The sequence below is a fragment of the Macaca nemestrina genome, chromosome 1 (assembly GCF_043159975.1).
Source record: "Macaca nemestrina isolate mMacNem1 chromosome 1, mMacNem.hap1, whole genome shotgun sequence".
Taxonomy (NCBI): domain Eukaryota; kingdom Metazoa; phylum Chordata; class Mammalia; order Primates; family Cercopithecidae; genus Macaca; species Macaca nemestrina.
In genome coordinates this window covers 104,482,652-104,504,367 of record NC_092125.1, presented here as the reverse complement: position 1 = coordinate 104,504,367, position 21,716 = coordinate 104,482,652, and the positions used below count along the sequence as shown (strand labels likewise).

Sequence of the window (21,716 nt, the reverse complement as noted above, 5' to 3'; positions counted from 1 at the left end):
CACTAAAGCCGGGTCCGACCTTCCCACCTCACTCCACACTCTCCTCTTTCATAAGGCCTAATTCCCAATGAAGATTCAGGAAACGGGGATGTCAGTTCCAGTTCCACTTTCTTTTTATTTAAATAACCGAAGCAACAGCTGTGGCACAGCAAAGGGAAGCTGGGTTGGGGCGTGTGAGAGGTGGCAGCAGTGTGGCCTGATGGGGGGACTAGGTCACAGTGGACTCTCCACACGCCTGTCAGGTTCAGCAGTCATGGCCATTGGATTGGGAGCACTACGGAGGAGCCATCAGGTACTGATGTCTCTCCAAGTCCCAGAGACCTTAGGGACGGGAGCTAAGTCAGCTCCCTCAAGTGGCAGGGCGAGGGCATCCCAGTCAGGGGTCACGGGGCCCGGAAGGCATTTTCAGCAGCCCCAGCGGCTGCATTGGCAGCTGCGGTTCGCACCGCAGGGTTGGAGAAGACACCAGCAGCAAATTCTTGCTGGGCCTTCTGAAAGCTGGCACCTGTGCGGCGGTATAAGGAGTGGATCTGCAAGTAGAGGACAAAGACATTGCAGCACATTCCAGCCACTGGTTCCCCACCCCAGCCTAACAGCATCACTACCACTCAGCAGCCTGCTGCCCAGCATACACACTCACACACAGAAACACACACCCCAGAGGTCCATTAGCTGAGAACCACCCAGCAGCCTGACCTGTGCTGGTTGCTCCTGAATGTTCCACCCAGGCCCCTGGGGACCCATGATCTCACCCTCCCAGCCCCACCTTCAACACAGCCCTCACCCGTTTCAGCATGACAATTCCTAGCACAGCAATGCCAGTGAAGAGCAGGGCGACCAGCAGCATGAGCACGGCTACTGCTGTGTTGGCCTTCAGCACCACCAGAGCGGAGATCCAGCCACTGTAAGGAGGGGAAGGAGGTGCCAGTGAAGTGGGGCTCCTCAGCTTCTCCACTGGTTATGCCACCAACATCCCCTGTTCCTACCCTTCCCATCAGTAGTGGCTCCCCCGTCAATCTGGCAGTATTCCAAGCACCACAATCCCAAACTATATCTACTCTCTTCATAGTTTAATTCCAGTTTCTGAACCATTAGCCCTGAGCTCTCCAAGCTCTTCCAGGCACTCGTCTGGGGATTCTTCTTCCTCCTATCAACTATGGTTCTGTGTCTCCTCCAGGAGGCCACCTCGGATTAGCCAAATGCAGCATTCTTCCCTTCAATCTACATGAGTCAAGAGTGCTGTCTGCGCTCTATCCTGGAAGTATGTCTTATATCCCATTAAACTAGTACCTCCCAAGGATTAAAACCACATTTCCTTTTTCTGAACAACTCCTATCTCAGCACCCAGTGCTGGCTTGGTCTAGAGGGAAAGGTGAGGGTGGATGACAGCCTCACAAACCTGAATCCCCAACCTGGGATACCAATGGCCTGGAGGACAAAGAGCACATCCTGGACGAAGAAAATGAAGAAGAAAACGAAGAAATTGAATGAACTGTCACTCCTACAAAGAGGAAAAAAATGGGGAGGGTGGGAGAAGAATTAGAACTGAAGGATGGGCAGATGTGGGGCCCATCCCAGGTCTCCATCATTCTCCCACCACTAACGCACTTACCGGAAAGCCTTATACATGGGGCGGTACCAGCAGACAAAGGAGCAGGGCGTGAAAAGGAGGACCCAGAGGATAGAAAGCCCAAAGCCTGCGCCATTGTTGGTTTCCACACAGAAGCTGGCCAGGCAGGCGAGGAAGTTCAGGAGAAGAGCCAGCGTGCTGCCTAAGGGGCAGAGGGACAGGATGAGGAGTCCTTCTGGACTGCAATGAAGACTCCTTCTCATCTATGCTCACCCTGTAACTAATTCACCAAACATGGCAGAGCAAAGAAAGGAAGGCAACTGTGCCTTCATGGAATCCTTAACAGGGGAGATGGAGAAAGCAAATCTCAATAATGTGTGATCCCCTTGCAAAGACTTTTTTTTTTTTTTTTTTGAGACAGAGTCTCGCTCTGTTGCCCAGGCTGGAGTGCAGTGGCGCAATCTCAGCTTACTGCAAGCTCCGCCTCCCAGGTTCACGCCATTCTCCTGCCTCAGCCTCCCGAGTAGCTGGGATTATTAAACCCATCTCTATTAAAAATACAAAAAATTAGCTGGGCGCCCGCCACCACGCCCAGCTAATTTTTTGTATTTTTAATAGAGATGGGGTTTCACCGTGTTAACCAGGATGGTCTCAATCTCCTGATCTTGTGATCAGCCCACCTCGGCCTCCCAAAGTGCTGGGATTACAGGTGTGAGCCACCGCGCCCGGCCTTTTTTTTTTTTTTTGAGACGGAGTTTTGCTCTTGTTGCCCAGGCTGGAATGCAACGGCATGACCTCGGCTCACTGCAACATCCACTTCCCCGGTTCAAGTGATTCTCCTGCCTTAGCCTCCCGAGTAGCTAGGATTACAGGCATGCGCCACCACGCAAGGGTAATTTTGTATTTTTAGTAGACAGGGTTTCTCCATGTTGGTCAGGCTGGTCTCAAACTTCTGACCTCAGGTGATCCACCCACCTTGGCTTCCCAAAGTGCTGGGATTACAGGCGTGAACCACCATGCCCAGCCCAAAGACATCTAAAGAATTCAAAATATATTCATGCATAGGGACAATAAAAAGTGGGGAGAGGGCAGGAACATTTGCTAGCAGGCTGCTGAGTTCTAAATAGAGGTGAAGTGTTTGGTTCTTGGTGAGCGGACCCCAGAGCAGTTAAGAGATCTACCTGTAACTTCCTCCAAAAGGCTTCTCACTACTCACACATCCAGAGGTAGTACATGGTAGATACAGTCTTCTGAAATTCTTGGGGGATCTCCATGGAGATGTCCTGGAAAAAGCAGGGCTGAACTGGACAAAAAGAAGGTAGAGGGGGCCAATTGTTCTGTCGAGCTGTAAGGCACAAGAAAAACAGAGGGACCCCAGAAGTAAGGCAGAGACCAACAAAGGAATCACTGGCCCTTCTCTCCATCCCTGGATCCTCTTTCTTTCTTTCTTTTTTTTTTTTTGAGACAGGGTCTCACTGTGTTGTTCAGGCTGGAAGGTAGTGGTGTGATCACGGTTCACTGTAGCCTCAACCTCCTGGACTCAAACAACCCTCCCACCTCAGTTTCTTTTCTTTTTTTTTTCCTGAGATGGAGTTTCGCTCTTGTTGCCCAGGCTGGAGTGCAGTGGCGTGATCTTGGCTCACTGCAACCTCTGCCTCCCGGGTTCAAGGGATTCTCCTGCCTCAGCCTCCCGAGTAGCTGGGATTATAGGCACGTGCCACCACGCCCAGCTAATTTTTGTATTTTTAGTAGAGACAGGGTTTCATCACATTGGCCAGGCTGGTCCTGAACTCCTGACCTCAGGTGATCCACCCGCCTCAGCCTCCCAAAGTCCTGGGATTACAGGCATGAGCCCCGGCACCTGGCCATCCACCTCAGCTTCTTGAAGAGCTAGGACTACAGACAGATACTATCACGCCCTGCTAATTTTTTTCTTTAATGTTTTGGAGACAGGATCTCACTATGTTGTCCAGGCTGGTCTCTAACTCCTGAGCTGAAGCAACCTGCCTGCCTCAGCCTCCCAAAGTGTTGGAATTACAGGCGTGAGGCACCACATCCAGCCCTGGATCCTCTCTTTTATCTCCAATTTGGGGTCCAAGGAGACAAGGGAGAGTAGAAAAACTAATACTGTTTATTATTATTTAAAACATCCAAGCACTGTGCCAAGCACTTCACATATATCTTGTTTAACCTTCACAACAACCCTGTCAAACAGATGCAAACATGGTTTTCATTTTATAAATAGGGAAACTGAGGCACTCAAGATTAAGTAACTTCCCTAAAAGCTCATGGTTAGTAAGCAGTATCTCCAAAATTCAAACTCAGCAGTCTGACTCCAGAGTCTAGTTTTTTTGTTTTGTTTTGTTTTTGAGATGGAGTCTCACTCTGTCAGCAGGCTGGAGTGCAGTGGTGCTATCCTGGCTCACTGCAACCTCCGCCTCCCGGGTTCAAGCGATTCTCCTGCCTCAGCCTCCCAAGTAGCTGGGACTACAGGTGTGCACCACCATGCCCAGCTATTTTTTTTTTTTTTTTTGTATTTTTAGTAGATACAGGGTTTCACCATGATGGCCAGGATGATCTTGATCTCTTGACCTCGTGATCCACCCACCTCAGCCTCCCAAAGTGCTGGGATTATAGGTGTGAGCCAGTGTGCCCGGCCGAGCCCAGGTTCTTAAGACCTGTTTTTGCTCCTCCCAAACTCTTAGATGCTCTTCCCCACTCTACTACTTACTAGCTGTGCCTCCCAGGGCAGCATGCTGCAGCTCTCGCTCCCTTCGGTCCAACTCCTCTGCCTTCCGGTTGAGCTCCTCCTGTTTCTTTAGCAGCTCAGCTGTAGCTGCTGCAGCTGAGGCCTGCCCAGTGTGAGCAGACAGAGATGTGAGCCCTGGGCCCGAGGACTGGCCCTTCTCCCCAGCCCTCACCTGCACACCTCCGGTACCTGAGTGCTGTAGGAGCCATAGTTCTTAGGTTCTGTGGGGCTGAGCTTTCTCGAGGGCTGCAAGGAGGGAGCTGAGGGTGGAGGCAATGGGGCAGGGGCTGGAGCCTCATAGGCTGGTGGTGGCTGTTGAGGAAAAGACCTTAGTGATCATCTAGTCCCTCGTAACACAGGAATCTAGAGTCTGCTTGAATACCTTTAGACCCAGAACTCATGATGTAAGGAAGCAGCCTTTCCCCCATTTGTTAGGAAACTAGTTCTTCTGTTGAATTTCTGTCAGAGAACCCTATGATGACCTGTAGCAGCCTTATCATCCCTCATATCCACTTCCTTAGCAAGGACTCAAATCACTCGTCTACCATATCTCCCCATTTAACTGTTTTTTTTTTTTCCTTTTCTTCTGGGGATGGGGTGTGGGGGTCTCTCTCTGCCACCCATGCTGGAGTGCAGTGGTGCAATTATCACTCATCGAAGCCTCAAACTCCTGGGCTCAAGCAGTCCTTCCATCCCAGCCTCCCAAGTAGCAAGGACTACAGGCATGTGCCACTACACCTAGCCAATTTTTTTTTTTTTTTTTTTGAGACGGAGTCTCGGTCTGTTGCCCAGGCTGGAGTGCAGTGGCACGATCTCCGCTCACTGCAAGCTCCGCTGCCTCCCAGGTTCACGCCATTCTCCTGCCTGAGCCTCCCGAGAAACTAGGACTACAGGCGCCCGCCACCACACCCAGCTAATTCTTTTTTTGTATTTTTAGTAGAGACAGGGTTTCACCGTGTTTGCCAGGATGGTCTCGATCTCCTGACCTTGTGATCCGCCTGCCTCGGCCTCCCAAAGTGCTGGGATTACAGGCGTGAGCCACCGCGCCCGGCCACCTAGCCAATTTTTAAAACAGTTCAAGAGATGGGGGTCTCGCCGTTGCCCAGGATGGTCTCCATCAAATTCCTGGGCTCAAGCAATCCTCCCACCTCAGCCTCCCAAGTGGGATTATAAGCTTGCACACCATGCTTGGCTCCCCCGCCCCCTCCTTTTTTTTTTTAAGTTTTAAGTACCATGAAAACCCCTTAAATTATTACAACTCACCATTTTCTAATCCAGTGGGACAAACAGGTGTAGTCCTCCTCATTCCTTGCTTTCAAACTGCACACCTAACCTAAACTCCAACCAGCCCCAACCTTTTTCTTCAAGAAAGCCTTCCCATACAGAACATTGGTTAAAGCCTTGCCAGCCTCCAGATGTTCCCAAGACTGACTTTTAGAGCTCAAACCATTTGGGTTGGTGGCCCTGGTGGCCCTAGAAGGATGAGACATCCCATGGCTGACTAGCCTCTCTCAGGGAACTAAGATCACAGTTCTTCTTCCTTCCTGTGCACGCAGAAAAGTCCCCTGTACCCAGGCTGACTTGTCTCACTGGCAAACCCTCCCCTTCCTTGAATTCCTGTGCTCTCCAGTAGCTCACCTCCCGGGTCTCAAAAGGGTTGTAGACGTCAAGAGTGGCATACTGCCGGCTGGGTCGGTGCTGGATCACAGCTGGGTCCTGAGGGCAGAGACCTGGGGCTCAGATGGCGTCCGGTGCCACTTAGGGGAATTCCCGGGGAGCATTCCCAAACTGCCTGTGGCTCCAAGTACTGCACCTTCGGGGTCACGTCGTCGTCCCAGGACTGGGACAACATTTACCTCGAATCCATCATCCAACACTGCCAGCACCAGCCCATTAAGGGGCAGGGCCCGCCCCCCCGAGTGCTGACTGGTCTAGAGTCGCTGTCACCCCACGTGGCGGCTCTTCCCAGGATCAAATGTCACTAATGGGGATACAAGGTAGCCCGACCCTACAGAACCGGGAAGAATCAACCTGACTGCCCAAAAGAGGCCGACCAGCGCAAGTCACCTGAAAGGGGTTGTCAAGCTCGCTGGGCTCGGCGAACGGGTTTCCGCCGTCTCTGCTCTGAGCCATGTTTGCAACTGCGACCTCCGCGGCCCTCTTCCCTCCACGCCCCTGCCGCAGCAGTGGCGGTAGTGGTAGACCTCAGAGTCCACTTCACTCGCCTCAGTTCGCCTCGCTTCTCTGTGCACGGATTGGTTCCACCGACCGGAAAGGCCACAAGGATCCCCGCAGCAGCCGTGGGTTGCGCCTGCGTCTTGGCTAAAAGCTAAGACGGAAGTGCCCCCACGTGATATCTCTAACCCAGTGCCCACAACCAAGTACCGCCCCTCTTCCATGTGACTTCCTTCCACTAACGAACTACACTTCCCAGCAGGCCTCGTGTAGGAATCCGGCCTTCCTAGTCTCTCGAAATGGACGACGGGAGCCTTCTGACCGGCCCTGCCAAACCCCTAGGAGTCAGGTTAAGAACGTTTTCAACCTGGGTTTCTGGCTCTATACTGGGGCACGGCCCAAAGACTCTAGGAGTCAGATCTTTCCCAACTCTCATGATTCCACATCCGAGAAGTGCCACTATATAACACTTCTCTATTCTAATCTGAAAGAAATGCCCCACCCATCGCTATCCTCCCCTATAAGGTGGACAGGGGAAATAAACTTGTAGCCTGGCTCTGCTTAATTTTGGAGGGTAAGAAGGACTCCCTTCATACCCAAAACTCAAGAAAGTTTGCCAATCGTTTCATCCCTCCACCCCAGCATTCCCAAACCTCCAACTCCAGGGATGGGGGTCAAATGAAGCACGTTATTTTATTTCACAAAGACTGTACAAAATTCCTTATAAAACATTGGGTAGATGCCACCTGTTTACCTCACTAGGTCCCCATCCAACTCCGTATGAGGGGGCAGGTGAGGGTGGAAACTGTGTGGATGGAAGAGCATTATGTACAAGGCAGGGGTTGAAGTGATAGGTACAAGTTCTTTCATATTTACACTATTTCACATATTCACAGGTATACAGCCAGCCAGGAGGAAGGAGTGAACTCTGGCTCATTCTCTTGTATAAAAAAGCACCAGTGTCCTGGACTGGACACCCACTGCCATAAAAGATGCAGGGGGGCCCAGGGCCTGATCGTCACCGACTGATATCCCGACTGGAGTCCCACAACTTGTTGGGTGGCTCAGCCCGAAGGCGGGTGAAGAAAGGATGCTGAAGGGCTTCACCCAAGGTCAGCCGCTTAGCTGGTTCATACTCTAGCATGCTTTCAATCAGATCGAAGAGCTGGTGGTGTTCCTCTGCCTCTGAGGTCAGATACCGCTGGTGGAGGAGGGCAGGAAAAGGTGAGGCAGGATGCCTTATAAACCCTGCCTTCTTCAAGACCCTACCTTTCATTCTTGGAGAACCAAGGCTCTGCTTGCAACCAATTTGAAGGCTACCTAACCACGACCACACCAGGACCAACGTTTCTGATATTATAGCTCAACCTACCTTCCCACTAGCACAATTACTCCATAATCTTTGAAAGTTCTTTCTACTTGTATATCCTTGTCAACTTCATGAATCTTCTTTAGTTCCTCATTAAAATGTAAGCTCTTCAAAGGTAGTTTATTCTTTTCTGTCTGACCTAAAGAATCCAGGACATTGCTTTGATCTCTGGTTGTCTCAAGGTTAGGCTGTCTAACCTCCTTCCCTCCACAAAACCACTCCCTCTTATGTTTCCTCTGTTGACCAAAGATGTCTTCTTTCAGCTTTCCTCCCCTCCTTTCCTAACCCTCTGCTTGTGAAGAGCATTCCAGGGGCAAACCACCCTAAGAAGTGACTTCTGGATGGTGGGCACTATTTATCCCGAGCCTGGCTCACCCGCAGCGGTTTGCAGTTCTCACGAACATAGCGCCCAGCTGATGTGTTCTCATCCCAATCCAGGCGACCCCGGTAAAAATATTTCTGCTTTCTAGAGGGGAAGGGGAGGTTGAGGAATCAGAAGGTCACCCTTGTTACAATTCCCTTATTTCCCCATCTGAAAGTAACTGGGGGGACAGGAGGCATCAAAGAAAAAAGAAACTGATGTGAAATAGACCAATTCTGTGGAGAGAAAAGGAAAAGGGTTAACTAGTGCCCACTCAAGGTTCACCTTGTCTTTCGGATCATCCGGGAAGGGATAGGACCCAATATCCTTTCCATCATGGCTAGATGCTCTCTGTTGTCATGGGTCTGGGAAACAAAAACAGAACTGAGCATGGGACTGAAAAGGGCATGCTGAGGACCAGCTGCCAGGAAGATGGGCAATGTGGAGAACTGAGTAGGCAGGTCCTCAGCGGACAACAAAGCAACCAGGTAGAATGCCAGGTGGTCAAGTAAGATATCCCATCACTTACCTGGAAGAGGGTGAATCCCACATAGTACTCAAAGATGATGCAGCCTATACTCCATACATCACAAGGCTGTGACCAGCCCAACTCTGGGTGAGAATGGGAGGGAAAAGGTGTTATGAGGCTTAGGTGGCCCCACCCTCACCACATCATCTCACACACTTGGACAGCCTTGCCCTCCCTTACCAAGGATGACCTCTGGTGCTCGGTAATGGCGAGTGGAGACAATGGTGCTATGGTGCTCATGGTCAAAGGTGGCACTGCCAAAGTCTACCACCCGCACAGCTGTGCTCTTCACACTGCGCTCATCTCGCTTCTAGGAGCAGAGGAGGAAGAGGATGAACCTCTGCACCCAGACTGAGATTCCACCAGTATTCTCTACCATGCTTCTGAGCCTTAAAAAAGCTACTGTGATCTCCTGCCTGGCCCCACAAGCCCTGGGAAATTTCCTGTTTTACAGCTTCCACCACATCCAGCATAATACTTTTAGAAGTAGGGGAGCAAAAGGATTAAGAAATGATTATAGAACAGCGTGCACATCTGTAAACATCTGAAGACTACACCCAAGTGCCGGATATACAGTTATTCTGAAAACGTGTAACATGTAGCAAATGGGTTTTCCTGAAAAAAATGTAACATGTAGCAAAGGGGTTTCTCTGAAAATATATAACATGCAGCAAAGGGGTCAAGGGAGGGACAGCTTCTTTAGGTCTGAGATCTCCATCATCTCCAGTTAGTCAAGGGAGCCAAGCTTTCCTACCTCACAGAAATACACATCTCAAAAAACAAGTCCAGGCCAGGCGCTGTGGCTCACACCTGTAATCCCAGCATTCTGGGAGCCCGAGATAGGTGGATCCTCTGAGGTTAGGGGTTCGAGACCAGCCTGGCCAACACGGCAAAACCCCATCTCTACTAAAAACACAAAAACTAGCCAGGCATGGTGGCGGGTGCCTGTAATCCCAGCTACTCCAGAGGCTGAGGCAGGAGAATCACTTAAACTTGGGAGGTAGAAGTTGCAGTGAGCCAAGATTATGCCAGTGCACATCAGCCTGGGCAACAGAGCGAGACTCCAATCTCAAATAAATAAATAAATCAGTCAGTCAGTCCAAACAGAACCTTAAAATTTTTCACTCTACTGGAAAGTTATCTGAAGTCCCCTGTACAAGTTATCTCCCAATTTAAGTCTTAAGAGATCTCTCCCTTTCAACCTATCTAGTTTTACCCACTTGGAACCAGACAGGGAGAAAATGTGGCAGGACAAAATAAAAAGGGAGAAAAGAAAGGGCTCGGCAGAAGGCAAAGTGGCCCAGCTGCCTACCCCCAGTAACCAAGGGCAGACCCTATCCATCTTACCTTCTCTAGGTTGTAGGTGAGCTCATAGTCTGAATTCACAAACAGAATATTTTCAGGCTTGAGGTCTGTATGTGTCAGCTTGTTATCATGGAGGACTGTAGGGGAGAAGGCCAGGTCAGGCTTGGTGCAGGTGGCCAGAGCTAACTGGTATCAGCTGACCCCAGGCCTGGTTACCTAGGGCAAAGCCAGTGAGGAGACAGGTCCAGAATCACAAGAGGGCTGCTTTCTGCTCTACGTCTAAATGGAATGCCTGGTCTAAGAAGCTCTGCTCTATCTACAATAAGATACATATGTATCTCAACTGATGTAAAAAAAAAAAAAAAAAAAAAAAAAAGAGTTTGCTTTGAGTTATATTGTGTATACACTTTGACATGTGTCTAGCTGGCATTATGTGAACTTAGTTCTGTGAAACTGTATTGTTTTGATGACTCCAGAGGAATAATGTATTTCTTTGAATTCCCCACCTTGCCCCTTAGCTGAAATACATACTCTGTGTTCACATCTGCTTTGCTTTGCATGAACATCTCATCCCAGACACATGTAAGCCTTTAACCTAAGGAGTGTATTTTTGTTTCTTTATATTTGCTGTCTGACTGATGCTTTCCCAAGAAGGGGAGGAAAGGAAAAGGGGAGGGTAATTAAGTGCTTTGATTCCAAAGGCTTTCTCTTCTAGCTGCTGCTAGGTTAGGTGTAGAGTAAGAGCAGTCAGTGACAATAAAGACATTAGTCAAGGAGCTAAGTCAGAAGACATTTCAAGATGACAGTAAAACAACTGCAGATAACAGAGAGCTGACTGTTTAGGGGCTTCACCAGTGCACAACCGACAGAGATCCAATGAAGGGAGGGGATGCCCGAGAGTCCATTTCAGCCCACCCCACTCACACTTGACAGCCTGGCACAGCTGGAAGGCCATGTGGCGCACTTGGTGGATGGGGTAGGGCAGGTAGTTGTTGTCTTTGAGGAAATCGAAGGTGCTAAGGCCCAGAAGCTCAAAGGAGATACACATGTGGCCATGGTAGTCAAACCAGTCAAACATCTGGACACAGAGGCTGAGAAGAGAGATGGGGGAAGGGGGGTTGTCTGATGAGCTCCCATCTGCCCATCAGCCCTCCAACAAGGAGGTACTTCATAGCTGTTGATTCCACAAACTTGTGTAAAACCATGCCAGTTAATACTAACACCAAAATTCAGTTCAGCTAGGGAACAGCCTCTGCAAGACCCAAGAAGAATGGTACTACTTGCCAAGTTTCAAAATATCTTCCTGCATCATTTTAAATAGTTCAAAAAACTATTTACTGAAGAGCTGTTGAGTGCCAAGTTCCAAACAGTACAGATCCTGGATCATCAAACTGTCCATCCTAAACCCCAACCCCAGCCCAACTCCTGATATTCATTCACCACCAGCTACCACTGGGCTCCTGTTTATACCTACTGGCCTCATATCTTGGCTTAATGTCCTTATTCTATTTTTGGACTGTGAATATATGTGAACAAAATATTACTGCATAAATGTCTGTGGCCTTATCAGCATAGTTCTACTTATAAAAGCTTAATTCGTTGTTCAATGAGGTTGATGCTCAGTCCTAGGGCTATGTCCAGTGTATATCTCTACAGAACCCATTCTAGGCTGGGGTTAAACTACAAAGCAATCTAACTTCCCTGAAAACAAGGGGAGTGGATTAAGGCATGTCATAGGCCCCCACATTCCTACTCTGATGTTCTACTACTCTATGATGATGTTCTACTACTCTAAGATGACGAACAAAAGATGAATGAATGAGAAGGTCTAGGATTCCTGTCTGCCTAAACCAGATCTAGAAGTCTCTCCTGTGTAGGGGTTGGGCCTCTCAGCCTCCCTACATACTTTCTTGCTTGCTTACTTCTTGTTGTCAGGGTCTTTCTCGTTTATTTTCTCCAGCACATTGATCTCAAGTCGAGCTGCTTCCTTGTACTTCTCCACATTCTTAATGATCTTCAGGGCAACTCGAGCCCCACCCCTGTAAGTTGGCAGGAGAGGCTTTTGCTGGGTTCTCAAGAATGTCTCAAAATGAACAGGGCTGTAGGGGGACTAAGAAATCCTACCTTAGGTTAATTAGCAAAATAGCCCCATATAACCCCCACCATCTCTTTATCCCCACATAGTAGGGAGGGACTGACAGTTACCTGCGATGGTCAACACATTGTACAACTCGGCCGAAGGTCCCCTCTCCTAAGGTGCTAACGATTTCATCTGAAATGAAAGAGAGCAGGGTCGGGGAGAGGGAGGGAGAGAAGGTGGGGAATGAGCTGAGTTGGAAGAAAAATGGGGACAGCAACCTGGGGTGGAGATGAAGGAAGGGGAACAGATACAGATGGTCACAGGGGAAGAAAACCCCTGCGTGATTCCCACCACCTTTAACCCAGGGGCCGTGAGAGCTGGGAGTGGACAACAGAGGTCAATTCTCAACAGCAACTCAAACCACCCAGATAAACAACACCACTGAGAAAAGGCAAGAGGCTGTGACTCAGGTTGGCTTGGGACGTTAGGATGGCTATGGGACCATTACAGGCTATAGGATTGTTACGATTTGGCTTGTACATCGCTCTTGTAGCCAGTCCCCGACGTGGTAGATGAGGTGGCCCTCAGCGTCGTCCTCTACACTCTTGGCTCTCCGGCTGCTGTGCTGCTGTCGGGGGGCAGGGGGGGTCGGAGCAAGCCAGGTGTCGGAGCGGGGGCCGGAGGGAGACGGGGTGGGTGGTAGAGGGGTCACCGGTCACAGGCGCCCAGCCAGGGGGGACAGACGATGATGGGGGACAGTGGAAGGGAACACGTCAGATGCAGTAAGGTGGATCGGTGTGAGAAGAGAGAGCGGCGCATAATCCCAAGTCCCCAAACCCAAAACAGGAACAGGGAGAGGCGTGGGCAGAGCAGGGAAGTGGTGTTGTTGCCAATGTCACCCACAACCCCATGCTCTACACAATGCCCTTCTGGGCAGACACAGATCTCCCCTTGCCCCCACCCAAGCCCGCCTGCCAAGGGGGCTACAGAGCCCAGGGCTTGGGGGAAAAAGGCAGTTCACAAGCAAGGTCCCCATTAAAGAGTGGAGGCCGCTGGGGCGGAGAAGCTGCTCCCAACACAATAAGCCCAACATGCCAGGGAGAGCACTGGGGGTCACAAATGCTCCGTGCCCATCCATCTCCAAAGCAGATTCCAGGGCCCTTCAAGAGTCGGAGAGCTCCTAAGAGGGTAGGCAAACTCAGTGCCCACCTCAGTGTTCATGCCCCAATGTTCAGCTGAGAACAAGGATACTTCTCACTTACCAGAGTCCTAGAGGGCCTGCAGAAGAGTGGGGAGAGGAAGGGCCTGGGCTGGCACTCACCGAAGATGAGCGGCTAAATGTCCGGCTGCGTCTCCTCCGCCGTCTGTGCTTCCTCCGGCTGCTGCGCTGGCTGCGGTAACTGCTGTTCTCCCGCTGATATTCATAGGAATGCCGATAGTCTGTGTCATAGTAGGCATCTCCCCGATCCCGGCTATAATCGTTGCGTCTGTAGCTGCCACAGTATCGCCGGTCATACACCCTCCGGTCAGATGAACGATCATCATAACTGCTGTTGGATAACAAAAACCAATTAGGCGTATCTGTTCAGACCACATTCCCTACCATACCCTGTGACAAAGTCTTGCCTTAGTGAGGACAAAGAGTAATGCTAGAAAACTGTTCTCGGCCGGGCACGGTGGCTCAAGCCTGTAATCCCAGCACTTTGGGAGGCCCAGACGGGCGGATCACGAGGTTAGGAGATCGAGACCATCCTGGCTAACACAGTGAAACCCCGTCTCCACTAAAAAATACAAAAAACTAGCCAGGTGAGGTGGCGGGTGCCTGTAGTCCCAGCCACTCAGGAGGCTGAGGCAGGAGAATGGCGTAAACCCGGGAGGCGGAGCTTGCAGTGAGCCGAGATCGCGCCACTGCACTCCAGCCTGGGCGACAGAGCGAGACTCTGTCTCAAAAAAAAAAAAAAAAAAAAAAGAAAGAAAACTGTTCTCAGACACTTTGTTGAGTCACTGAGAGGACCAAGGGACCAGAGAAGTGAGGTAACAAGCGCATCTGCCATGTCACCAAAACCTCTAAAAAGGCATCTGCAGAACCACTCCCTACTGGGGCCTTTTTCCCACTGCAGTGATACAAAGAAACAAAGAGCCATTTTTTTTTTTTTTTTTGAGACGGAGTCTCGCTCTGTCACCGAGGCTGGAGTGCAGTGGCCGGATCTCAGCTCACTGCAAGCTTCGCCTCCCGGGTTCACGCCATTCTCCTGCCTCAGCCTCCCGAGTAGCTGGGACTACAGGCGCCCGCCACCTCGCCCGGCTAGTTTTTTGTATTTTTTAGTAGAGACGGGGTTTCACTGTGTTAGCCAGGATGGTCTCGATCTCCTGACCTCCTGACCTCGTGATCCGCCCATCTCGGCTTCCCAAAGTGCTGGGATTACAGGCTTGAGCCACCGCGCCCGGCCAAGAGCCATTTTTTTTTTTTTTTCTCAAGCTTTCCTGACTGAAATCCACCCTTGCTCTAAACCATCCGTAACCCATTCTTTCCACTGAACATGCCACTAAAATATTAAAACTGGGCCAGGTGCGGTGGCTCACGCCTGTAATCCTAGCACTTTGGGAGGCCAAGGCAGGTGAAGCACTTGAGGTCAGGAGCTCGAGGCCAACATGGTGAAATCCTGTCTCTACTAAAAATACAAAAAAAAAAAAAAAAAAAAAATTAGCCAGGAATGATGGCGCATGCCTGTAGTCCCAGCTACTTGGGAGGCTGAGGCACAAGAATCGCTTGAACCCGGGGCCGCAGAGGTAGAAGTGAGCTGAGATCTTGCCACTGCACTCCAGACTGGGCAACAGAGTGAAACTGTCTCAAAAATAAATAATATTTTAAAATTTAAAAATAAAATAAAATATTAAAAACACAAAGATCTAACTTTGTATTATCTGTCAGCTTATTAGTTACCCGTAGCTCCCAGTCCTTTGCACATGCTTTCCCTCTGCCCAAAGACACTTCCCCCACCTGACTCTTACTTGTCCTCCAGACATAGATAGATGTCGCTTTCTCTGCAATGTATTCTCTGAATTACACATCCTGCCCCACTCCAACCAAACGCGCTGGGTACATCCTCAGTTCCTCATTATGTATTCTAACACTTAACACTGCAGCCCAAATGGCTTCTTTGGTTATCTATCCCGACACTACCTTCAGCCAACTATTTAATGCAACAGTTTTAGCATATAACTAGTATTTGTTGAACAAATAATGAGTGAGTGACCCTGTATTTGAGTATCTCTTCCTGAGGCCTCACCTTCGAGAACGGACATGGTAGCTGTCCTCTCGCCGGCGCCGTCGAGTCCGGTCACTACTACTTGACCAGGAGCGACTTCTTCGTCGCTTATGCTTTCGGCTCCGATAGTGTTCACGGTAACTCCCCCGGCTGCCTCGCTCTGAGGAATGGTACCTTCGAGGATGAGGCATCTGGAAGGGAAAGGAAAGTGGAAATAGGAAAGTTCCGAGTTTTCAGAAGTCTCCTCCAAGGACTGGCTGCTCCAAAGATGCTAAGCTGCTTTCCCCTCTTTTATTTCTGCCTCTTTTTACCACGAACAACTTCCTCAGTCTTCCTCTGTACTTACAATTCCTCCTTATTGGAGTATAGCCACCTACTAACTCTGGCTGAAACTCTAGAAAGCCCCCAAACCCATCCCTCATTACCCTCCACTCAGTTCAAGTGTTATTTTTTTCTTGAGACGGAGTCTTCCTGTGTGGCCAGGCTAGAGTGCAGTGGCACAATCTCAGCTCACTGCAACCTCCACTCCCGGGTTCAAGCGATTCTCCTGCCTCAGCTTCCTGTGTAGCTGGGATTACAGGCACATGCCACCACTCCTGGCTAATTTTTAAATTTTCAGTAGAGACGGGGTTTCACCATGTTGGCCAGGATGGTCTCAAACTCCCGACCTCAGCCTCCCAAAGTGCTGGGATTACAGGCGTGAGCCACCGCACCCAGCCAGTTCAAGTGTTCTATCCTTATTTTCTTCACACACAGCTCCATGAAGACTTTCAGGTCTAGGACAGAGTTAATTACAACGGGAAGTGTATGACGAAGATAGAGACTGCCACAGTGTATCCCCGGTCAGGATCTAAGATATAGATCTGTGCGATGCTGAGTTCCTCACAAGTCAATAAAGCTTTGGTTTACAGTTATGATAAATGTCGTACACTCACTAAGACTACGTCTTATCTCCCCAAGTAGACTATCAGTGTCCTGAGGGTAGGAATCCAGTCTCCCAGGTTTCTACATATACCAGGTAAACGCCAAATACTATCAGTTCCAAGGATCTGGGTCGGGCCCTTTGCATTAATTTAATCATCTCTCACATCTTTGGCCAACTGTACCTTGAGAGGTTTTAATGTAGTAGGCCACAAAATACAGTCAGCATCCCATCTGGCCCCTCCACTCTTGTGCTTGAGATGTAGAGAATAACTGTTTTGTGTGTGTGTGTGTTTTTTTGAAACGGAGTTTTGCTCTTGTTGCTCAGGCTGGAGTGCAATGGCGCAATCTCGGCTCACCGCAACCTCCGCCTGCCGGGTTCAAGCGATTCTCCTGCCTCAGCCTTCCGAGTAGCTGGGATTACAGGCATACGCCACCATGCCCGGCTAATTTTGTATTTTTTAGTAGAGACAGGGTTTCTCCATGTTGGTCAGGCTGGTCTCGAACTCCCAATTTCAGGTGATCCGCCCGCCTTGGCCTCCCAGTGTGCTGGGATTACAGATGTGAGCCACCGCGCCTGGCCAGTAAGTGGTTTTTTATTAATATCAGCCCTACTTAGCTGACAGCTGGCCACCTTCCAGTTAATGGAATTGGAATGGGATGGTTCACAAATCCTTTTTTTCCTTTAAGGAAAAAAGAAAAAAATCACTGTCACAATCCAGGAAGATGAGAATAAGAAGGCAGAATAAAATGAAACAGGCCCAGGGACAGAAGTCTTGGTGGTGGTGCATGAGAATCGGGTATGCAAAAGGTTTAACGATTCCAATGTCTGACCACCATTCTGTATCACTTCTTTCCAACCTCCCCAAATTGAGGAGGGTGGTATTTGATGCATTCTTGGTGTAACTGGGGCCGGGAGCATACCAAGATGCAAGCACAAGATTTTCCCAGCACAGCCATCCGAATCAGCATAGCCACATAAATGCCATCTCACCACATACTACCATCAAACGGCCTCACAGCACTTTCCCCTCAAAGCATCACTAGCCTACCTTTCTAAAGTTTGAAATCTTTTGCTTTTTCCTTTCTTACTCAGAAAATCCAGAACTCCTACAGGCAAATTCTTCCTGCATGCTCCAAGTGACGCGGTGATGTATTCCTCCCCTCCAGCTTTGATTGGACCCCTGAGTCCAACTTTGATATTCCACTCCTTCACATCTCTGGAACCACTCCCATCCTTACTCTATCACCCCTTCTAGTCTGGCTCCGCCCAAGTTTCCTACAGGTCTTCTCAGTACATCTAATGCAGGCCGACCTCCTTTCCCCTCATCTCCCTACTTCGCCGCTTCGTAGGTCTCAACTCTCCTCCTCTCCAAATCTCGCCCCCGTCCCTTGCCCCCAATCCAAGCCTAACCCCGCCCGCCCCGCGGTCGCCATCTTTTCGCGCGGCCCCGCGGTCAGCCAACCCGCGCGCTCACCGTTCTGGCGGCGAGGCCCGTGCGTTTGTCCCACAGGAAGTCCGTGATGGCGGCGGCACTGCGGCCGGAGTCCCGGCACCCCCGCGGCGACGAAGTGCTGCTCCACACCCCCAACCCGGGACCCTGGGACCTCCCGCCCCGTTCCCGGGCTCCGCTTCAGTCCCTCCCGCCCCGGCTCCGTCCCCGCCCCTAAGATCTGCTTGGCGCCGCTCGCACCGCCCCCGCCCGGGGCCCGATCCCAGCTCGGTCTCCGGCTCTGGCCTCTCCGCTCCGCCGCCGCCGCCGTGAGCGAGCACGCACGCACGGACTCACGTCTTGCGTCGCTTCCCAGCTACCCCCTGGGCACCGCCCCCAGGACCGCGCGCGCCACCACGTGCTCACGTAGCTGGCAGGCGTCAGCCTGTCAGAGCCTCGGAGGTACTGGGGGCGGAAGTTCATAGGGGCGAGGAGGGTCCACAGGGACAAGCTGGAAGCCTTCCAGGCCCGCTATGCCCCGCCTCCTGTCCTTTCCCACTCCCTCTTCAATCTTTTACCCTTTGCATGGAGACGTGTGGCTTAGTTAGGTTTGGAGTTTAAAAGAAAGGATTGTCATTGTCAATACAGTGTCGCTGCTCTGCAAGCCCGACTCTAGTGAGGCTTGCTGGTGAAGTCTCATTCTTCTGCATAGCCTGAAAATAACCATTTCTTAAAACACATCACCTACCTATCCCCAGAACAAAAGTCTGCCACCTTTTGTCATCAGCAAAAGTTATGCACGACTCGGGGTGGGGTCACAGCCATGGGGGAAAGGTTTGAGCAATGGAGGGTTAGAGAATCGGGTGCCGAAAAAGGGGACTCACTTGAGAACTGTATCCTAAAGTGGCTTACATAATGTGTGAGAAATATAAGTTTACTAGGGCTGGGCGCGGGGGCTCAAGTCTGTAATTCCAACACTTTGGGAAGCCGAGGCCGGCGGATCACGAGGTCAGAAGTTCGAGATTAGCCTGATCAACATGGTGAAACCCCATCTCTACTAAAAATACAAAAATCAGCCGGGCGTGGTGGCATGCGCTTGTAATCGCAGCTACTCAGGAGGCTGAGGCAGGAGAATCGCTTGAACCCGGGAGGCGGAGGTTGCAGTGAGCCAAGATCATGCCATTGCACTCCATCCTGGGTGACAGAGTGAGACTCTGTCTCAAACAAAACAAAACAAAACATATATATGTACACACACATATGTTTACTACAGGCGCGCATCACCACGCCCAGCTTTTTTTTTTCTTGTAGAGATAGTGCCTCACTTTGTTACCCAGGCTGGTATTGAACCCTTGAGCTCAAGCAATCCTCCCCCGTCGGCCTCCCAAAGTGCTGGGATTACAAGCATCAGGCACCGTGCCTGGCCAGTTTACTAAATCTTAAAAAAGAACAGGAAGGCTGGGTGAGGTGGCTCACGCCTGTAATACTAATACCAACACTTTGGGAGGCCAAGGTGGGTGGATCAATTGAGCACAGGAGTTCGAGAACAGCCTGGACAACAGGGCGAAACCCAGACTCTACAAAAAATACAAAAATTAGGCCAAGTGTGGTGGCTCATGCTTGTAATCCCAACACTTTTGGAGGCCCAGGCAGGTGAATCACTTGAGCACAGGAGTTCAAGACCAGCCTGGCCAACATGGTGAAACCCCGTCTCTACTAAAAATACAAAAATTAGCCAGGTGCGATGGCGGGTCCCTGTAATACCAGCTATTCTGGAGGCTGAGGCACAAGAATCGCTTGAATCCGGGAGGCGGAGGTTGCAGTGAGCTGAGATGGTGCCACTGCACTCCAGCCTGGGCAACAGAGTGAGACTGTGTCTAAAAAAATAAATAAATAAATAAATAAATAAATAAATGAAAATAAAAATTAGCCAGTCATGGTGTCTCCCGCCTGTAGTCCCAGCTACTTGGGAGGCTGAGGCGGGAGGATCACCTGAGCCTGGGGAGGTCGAGGCTGTAGCGACCCGTGATCATGCCACTGCACTCCGGCTTGGGTGACAGAGTGAGACTCTTTCTCAAAAAAATAAATAAATAAATAAATAAAATAAAAGAAAAAAAGAAAATGAGAAGAAGTAGTTACTCTACAGAAGGAATTGAGAAGTGGTCAGAAAGGTAAATTGGAAGAGAAATAATATAATCTGAGAATAACTATATTAAAGTCAGGAAGCTGCCGGGCGCGGTGGCTCAAGCCTGTAATCCCAGCACTTTGGGAGGCCGAGACGGGCGGATCACGAGGTCAGGAGATCGAGACCATCCTGGCTAACACGGTGAAACCCATCTCTACTAAAAAATACAAAAAACTAGCGGGGCGAAGTGGCGGGCACCTGTGGTCCCAGCTACTCGGGAGGCTGAGGCAGGAGAATGGCGTAAACCCGGGAGGCGGAGCTTGCAGTGAGCTGAGATCCGGCCACTGCACTCCAGCCTGGGCGACAGAGCCAGACTCAGTCTCAAAAAAAATAAAAATAAAATAAAAAAAATAAAGTCAGGAAGCTGAGCAAAGTGGTTCACACCTGTAGTCCCAGTTACTCAGGAAACTGAGGTGGGAAGATTGCTTTGAGGCTGCAGTGGGTCATGATCGCACCACTGCACTCCAGCTTGAGCAACAGAGCTGACCTTGACTCTAGAATGAGTAAATAAATAAAGTCAGGAAATATTAGAGAGGAGCTGGATGAAGGATAGTCACATGGAGGTTAGATCAGATAACCAGACATAGTTTAGAGAAGTTCTCTGGAATAGAAGATGAAGGGCAATCAATGAAGAGTCGGGGAGAGAGAAGTAAAGATTTCACTTCCTCCTCCTGGAACATTTTCTTAGATTATTAATTCATTCAACAAGCATTTACTGAATGTCCACTATGTGTCCAGCATTGTGCCAGGTGCAAGGTTCCTGTTTCTCAGAGTTTCACAATCTAACAGGAGAGACAAACCTGTAAATAAATAATGAGACCACGCTCACGCCTGTGATCCTAGCACTTTGGGAAGCCAAGGCAGGAAGATCACTTGAGCTCAGGAGTTCAAAACCAGCTCGGGCAACATAGTGTGACCTCATCTCTTAAAATAATAATAATAATGGTATCCCTGTGACATGAGCTGCTCAAAACAGTGGTGCCCTGGCTGCTGTAAAAAAGCTCTAGAAGGCCGGGCGCGGTGGCTCACGCCTGTAATCCCAGCACTTTGGGAGGCCGAGGCGGGCGGATCACAAGGTCAGGAGATCGAGACCACGGTGAAACCCCGTCTCTACTAAAAATACAAAAAACTAGCCGGGCGAGGTTGTGGGCGCCTGTAGTCCCAGCTACTCGGGAGGCTGAGCCAGGAGAATGGCGGGAACCCGGGAGGCGGAGCTTGCAGTGAGCCGAGATCGCGCCACTGCACTCCAGCCTGGGCGACAGAGCGAGACTCCGTCTCAAAAAAAAAAAAAAAAAAAAAAAAAAGCTCTAGAATAGGCCGGGCACAGTGGCTCAAGCCTGTAATCCCAGCACTTTGGGAGGCCGAGACGGGCGGATCACGAGGTCAGGAGATCGAGACCATCCTGGCTAACACAGTGAAACCCCGTCTCTACTAAAAATACAAAAAACTAGCCGGGCGAGGTGGCAGGCGCCTGTAGTCCCAGCTGCTCGGGAGGCTGAGGCAGGAGACTGGCATAAACCTGGAAGGCGGAGCTTGCAGTGAGCTGAGATCCGGCCACTGCACTCCAACCTGGGGGACAGAGGGAGGCTCCATCTCAAAAAAAAAAAAAAAAAAAAAAAAAAGGCTCTAGAATAGACCCTACCTGGGGAAAGGAGAGCTGGAAATGTGTTTCTAGGTTTCCTAGAGAAGGTGAGATCTGAACTAAGTGTTTGAAAGTGAATTAGAGGAGAATACCAGGCAGAGAAAATATTTGTAAAAGCATAGAGACAA

At 50.2% G+C, this 21,716-nt stretch overlaps 2 protein-coding genes across 8 annotated transcripts; both read right to left on the bottom strand.

The window, feature by feature from the left end:
• Nucleotides 1-91: 91 nt before the first annotated feature.
• Nucleotides 92-7,031, bottom strand: LOC105498009 (secretory carrier membrane protein 3). The gene is made up of 9 exons (XM_011769728.2): nucleotides 6,387-7,031; nucleotides 5,958-6,035; nucleotides 4,509-4,631; nucleotides 4,302-4,422; nucleotides 2,787-2,915; nucleotides 1,613-1,772; nucleotides 1,400-1,501; nucleotides 785-902; nucleotides 92-530 (listed from the first exon to the last, which is right to left on the bottom strand). Exons 1-9 carry the CDS (start codon nucleotides 6,450-6,452, stop codon nucleotides 384-386), a joined length of 1,044 nt encoding a protein of 347 aa, XP_011768030.1. The 5' UTR covers nucleotides 6,453-7,031; the 3' UTR covers nucleotides 92-383.
• Nucleotides 7,032-7,168: 137 nt separating this feature from the next.
• Nucleotides 7,169-18,111, bottom strand: LOC105498008 (CDC like kinase 2). 7 transcript variants are annotated; one of them, XR_003021786.2, is made up of 14 exons: nucleotides 17,807-17,938; nucleotides 15,429-15,598; nucleotides 13,460-13,688; nucleotides 12,679-12,766; nucleotides 12,264-12,330; nucleotides 11,981-12,097; nucleotides 10,983-11,149; nucleotides 10,101-10,195; nucleotides 8,934-9,063; nucleotides 8,754-8,836; nucleotides 8,510-8,589; nucleotides 8,239-8,329; nucleotides 7,867-8,002; nucleotides 7,558-7,695 (listed from the first exon to the last, which is right to left on the bottom strand). XR_003021786.2 is itself a non-coding variant. In XM_011769723.2 (13 exons), the coding sequence occupies exons 2-13, from the start codon at nucleotides 15,596-15,598 to the stop codon at nucleotides 7,513-7,515; spliced, it is 1,500 nt and encodes a 499-aa protein (XP_011768025.1). In that variant the 5' UTR covers nucleotides 17,807-18,111; the 3' UTR covers nucleotides 7,169-7,512. The 7 variants fall into 7 exon arrangements, 6 of the variants coding, with proteins under 6 accessions (XP_011768025.1, XP_011768026.1, XP_011768027.1 ...); XM_011769723.2 differs by lacking the exon at nucleotides 7,867-8,002 and having other exon boundaries at nucleotides 7,169-7,695; nucleotides 17,807-18,111; XM_011769724.2 differs by lacking the exon at nucleotides 7,867-8,002 and having other exon boundaries at nucleotides 7,169-7,695; nucleotides 12,679-12,763; nucleotides 17,807-18,111.
• Between the last annotated feature and the right edge of the window lie 3,605 nt (nucleotides 18,112-21,716).

Coding starts and splice junctions, on each gene's coding strand:
- LOC105498009 (XM_011769728.2), bottom strand. CDS start 6,452: ATGGCTCAGAGCAGAGACGGCGGAAACCCGTTCGCCGAGCCCAGCGAG. Junction 6,036..6,386: donor AGCTTGACAACCCCTTTCAG/GTGACTTGCGCT, acceptor CTCTGCCCTCAG/GACCCAGCTGTGATCCAGCA. Junction 903..1,399: donor ATCCCAGGTTGGGGATTCAG/GTTTGTGAGGCT, acceptor CCCTCCTTACAG/TGGCTGGATCTCCGCTCTGG.
- LOC105498008 (XM_011769723.2), bottom strand. CDS start 15,598: ATGCCTCATCCTCGAAGGTACCATTCCTCAGAGCGAGGCAGCCGGGGG. Junction 12,331..12,678: donor GGACTGGCTACAAGAGCGAT/GTACAAGCCAAA, acceptor CTTTCATTTCAG/ATGAAATCGTTAGCACCTTA. Junction 8,590..8,753: donor TGGGATTCACCCTCTTCCAG/GTAAGTGATGGG, acceptor TTTGTTTCCCAG/ACCCATGACAACAGAGAGCA.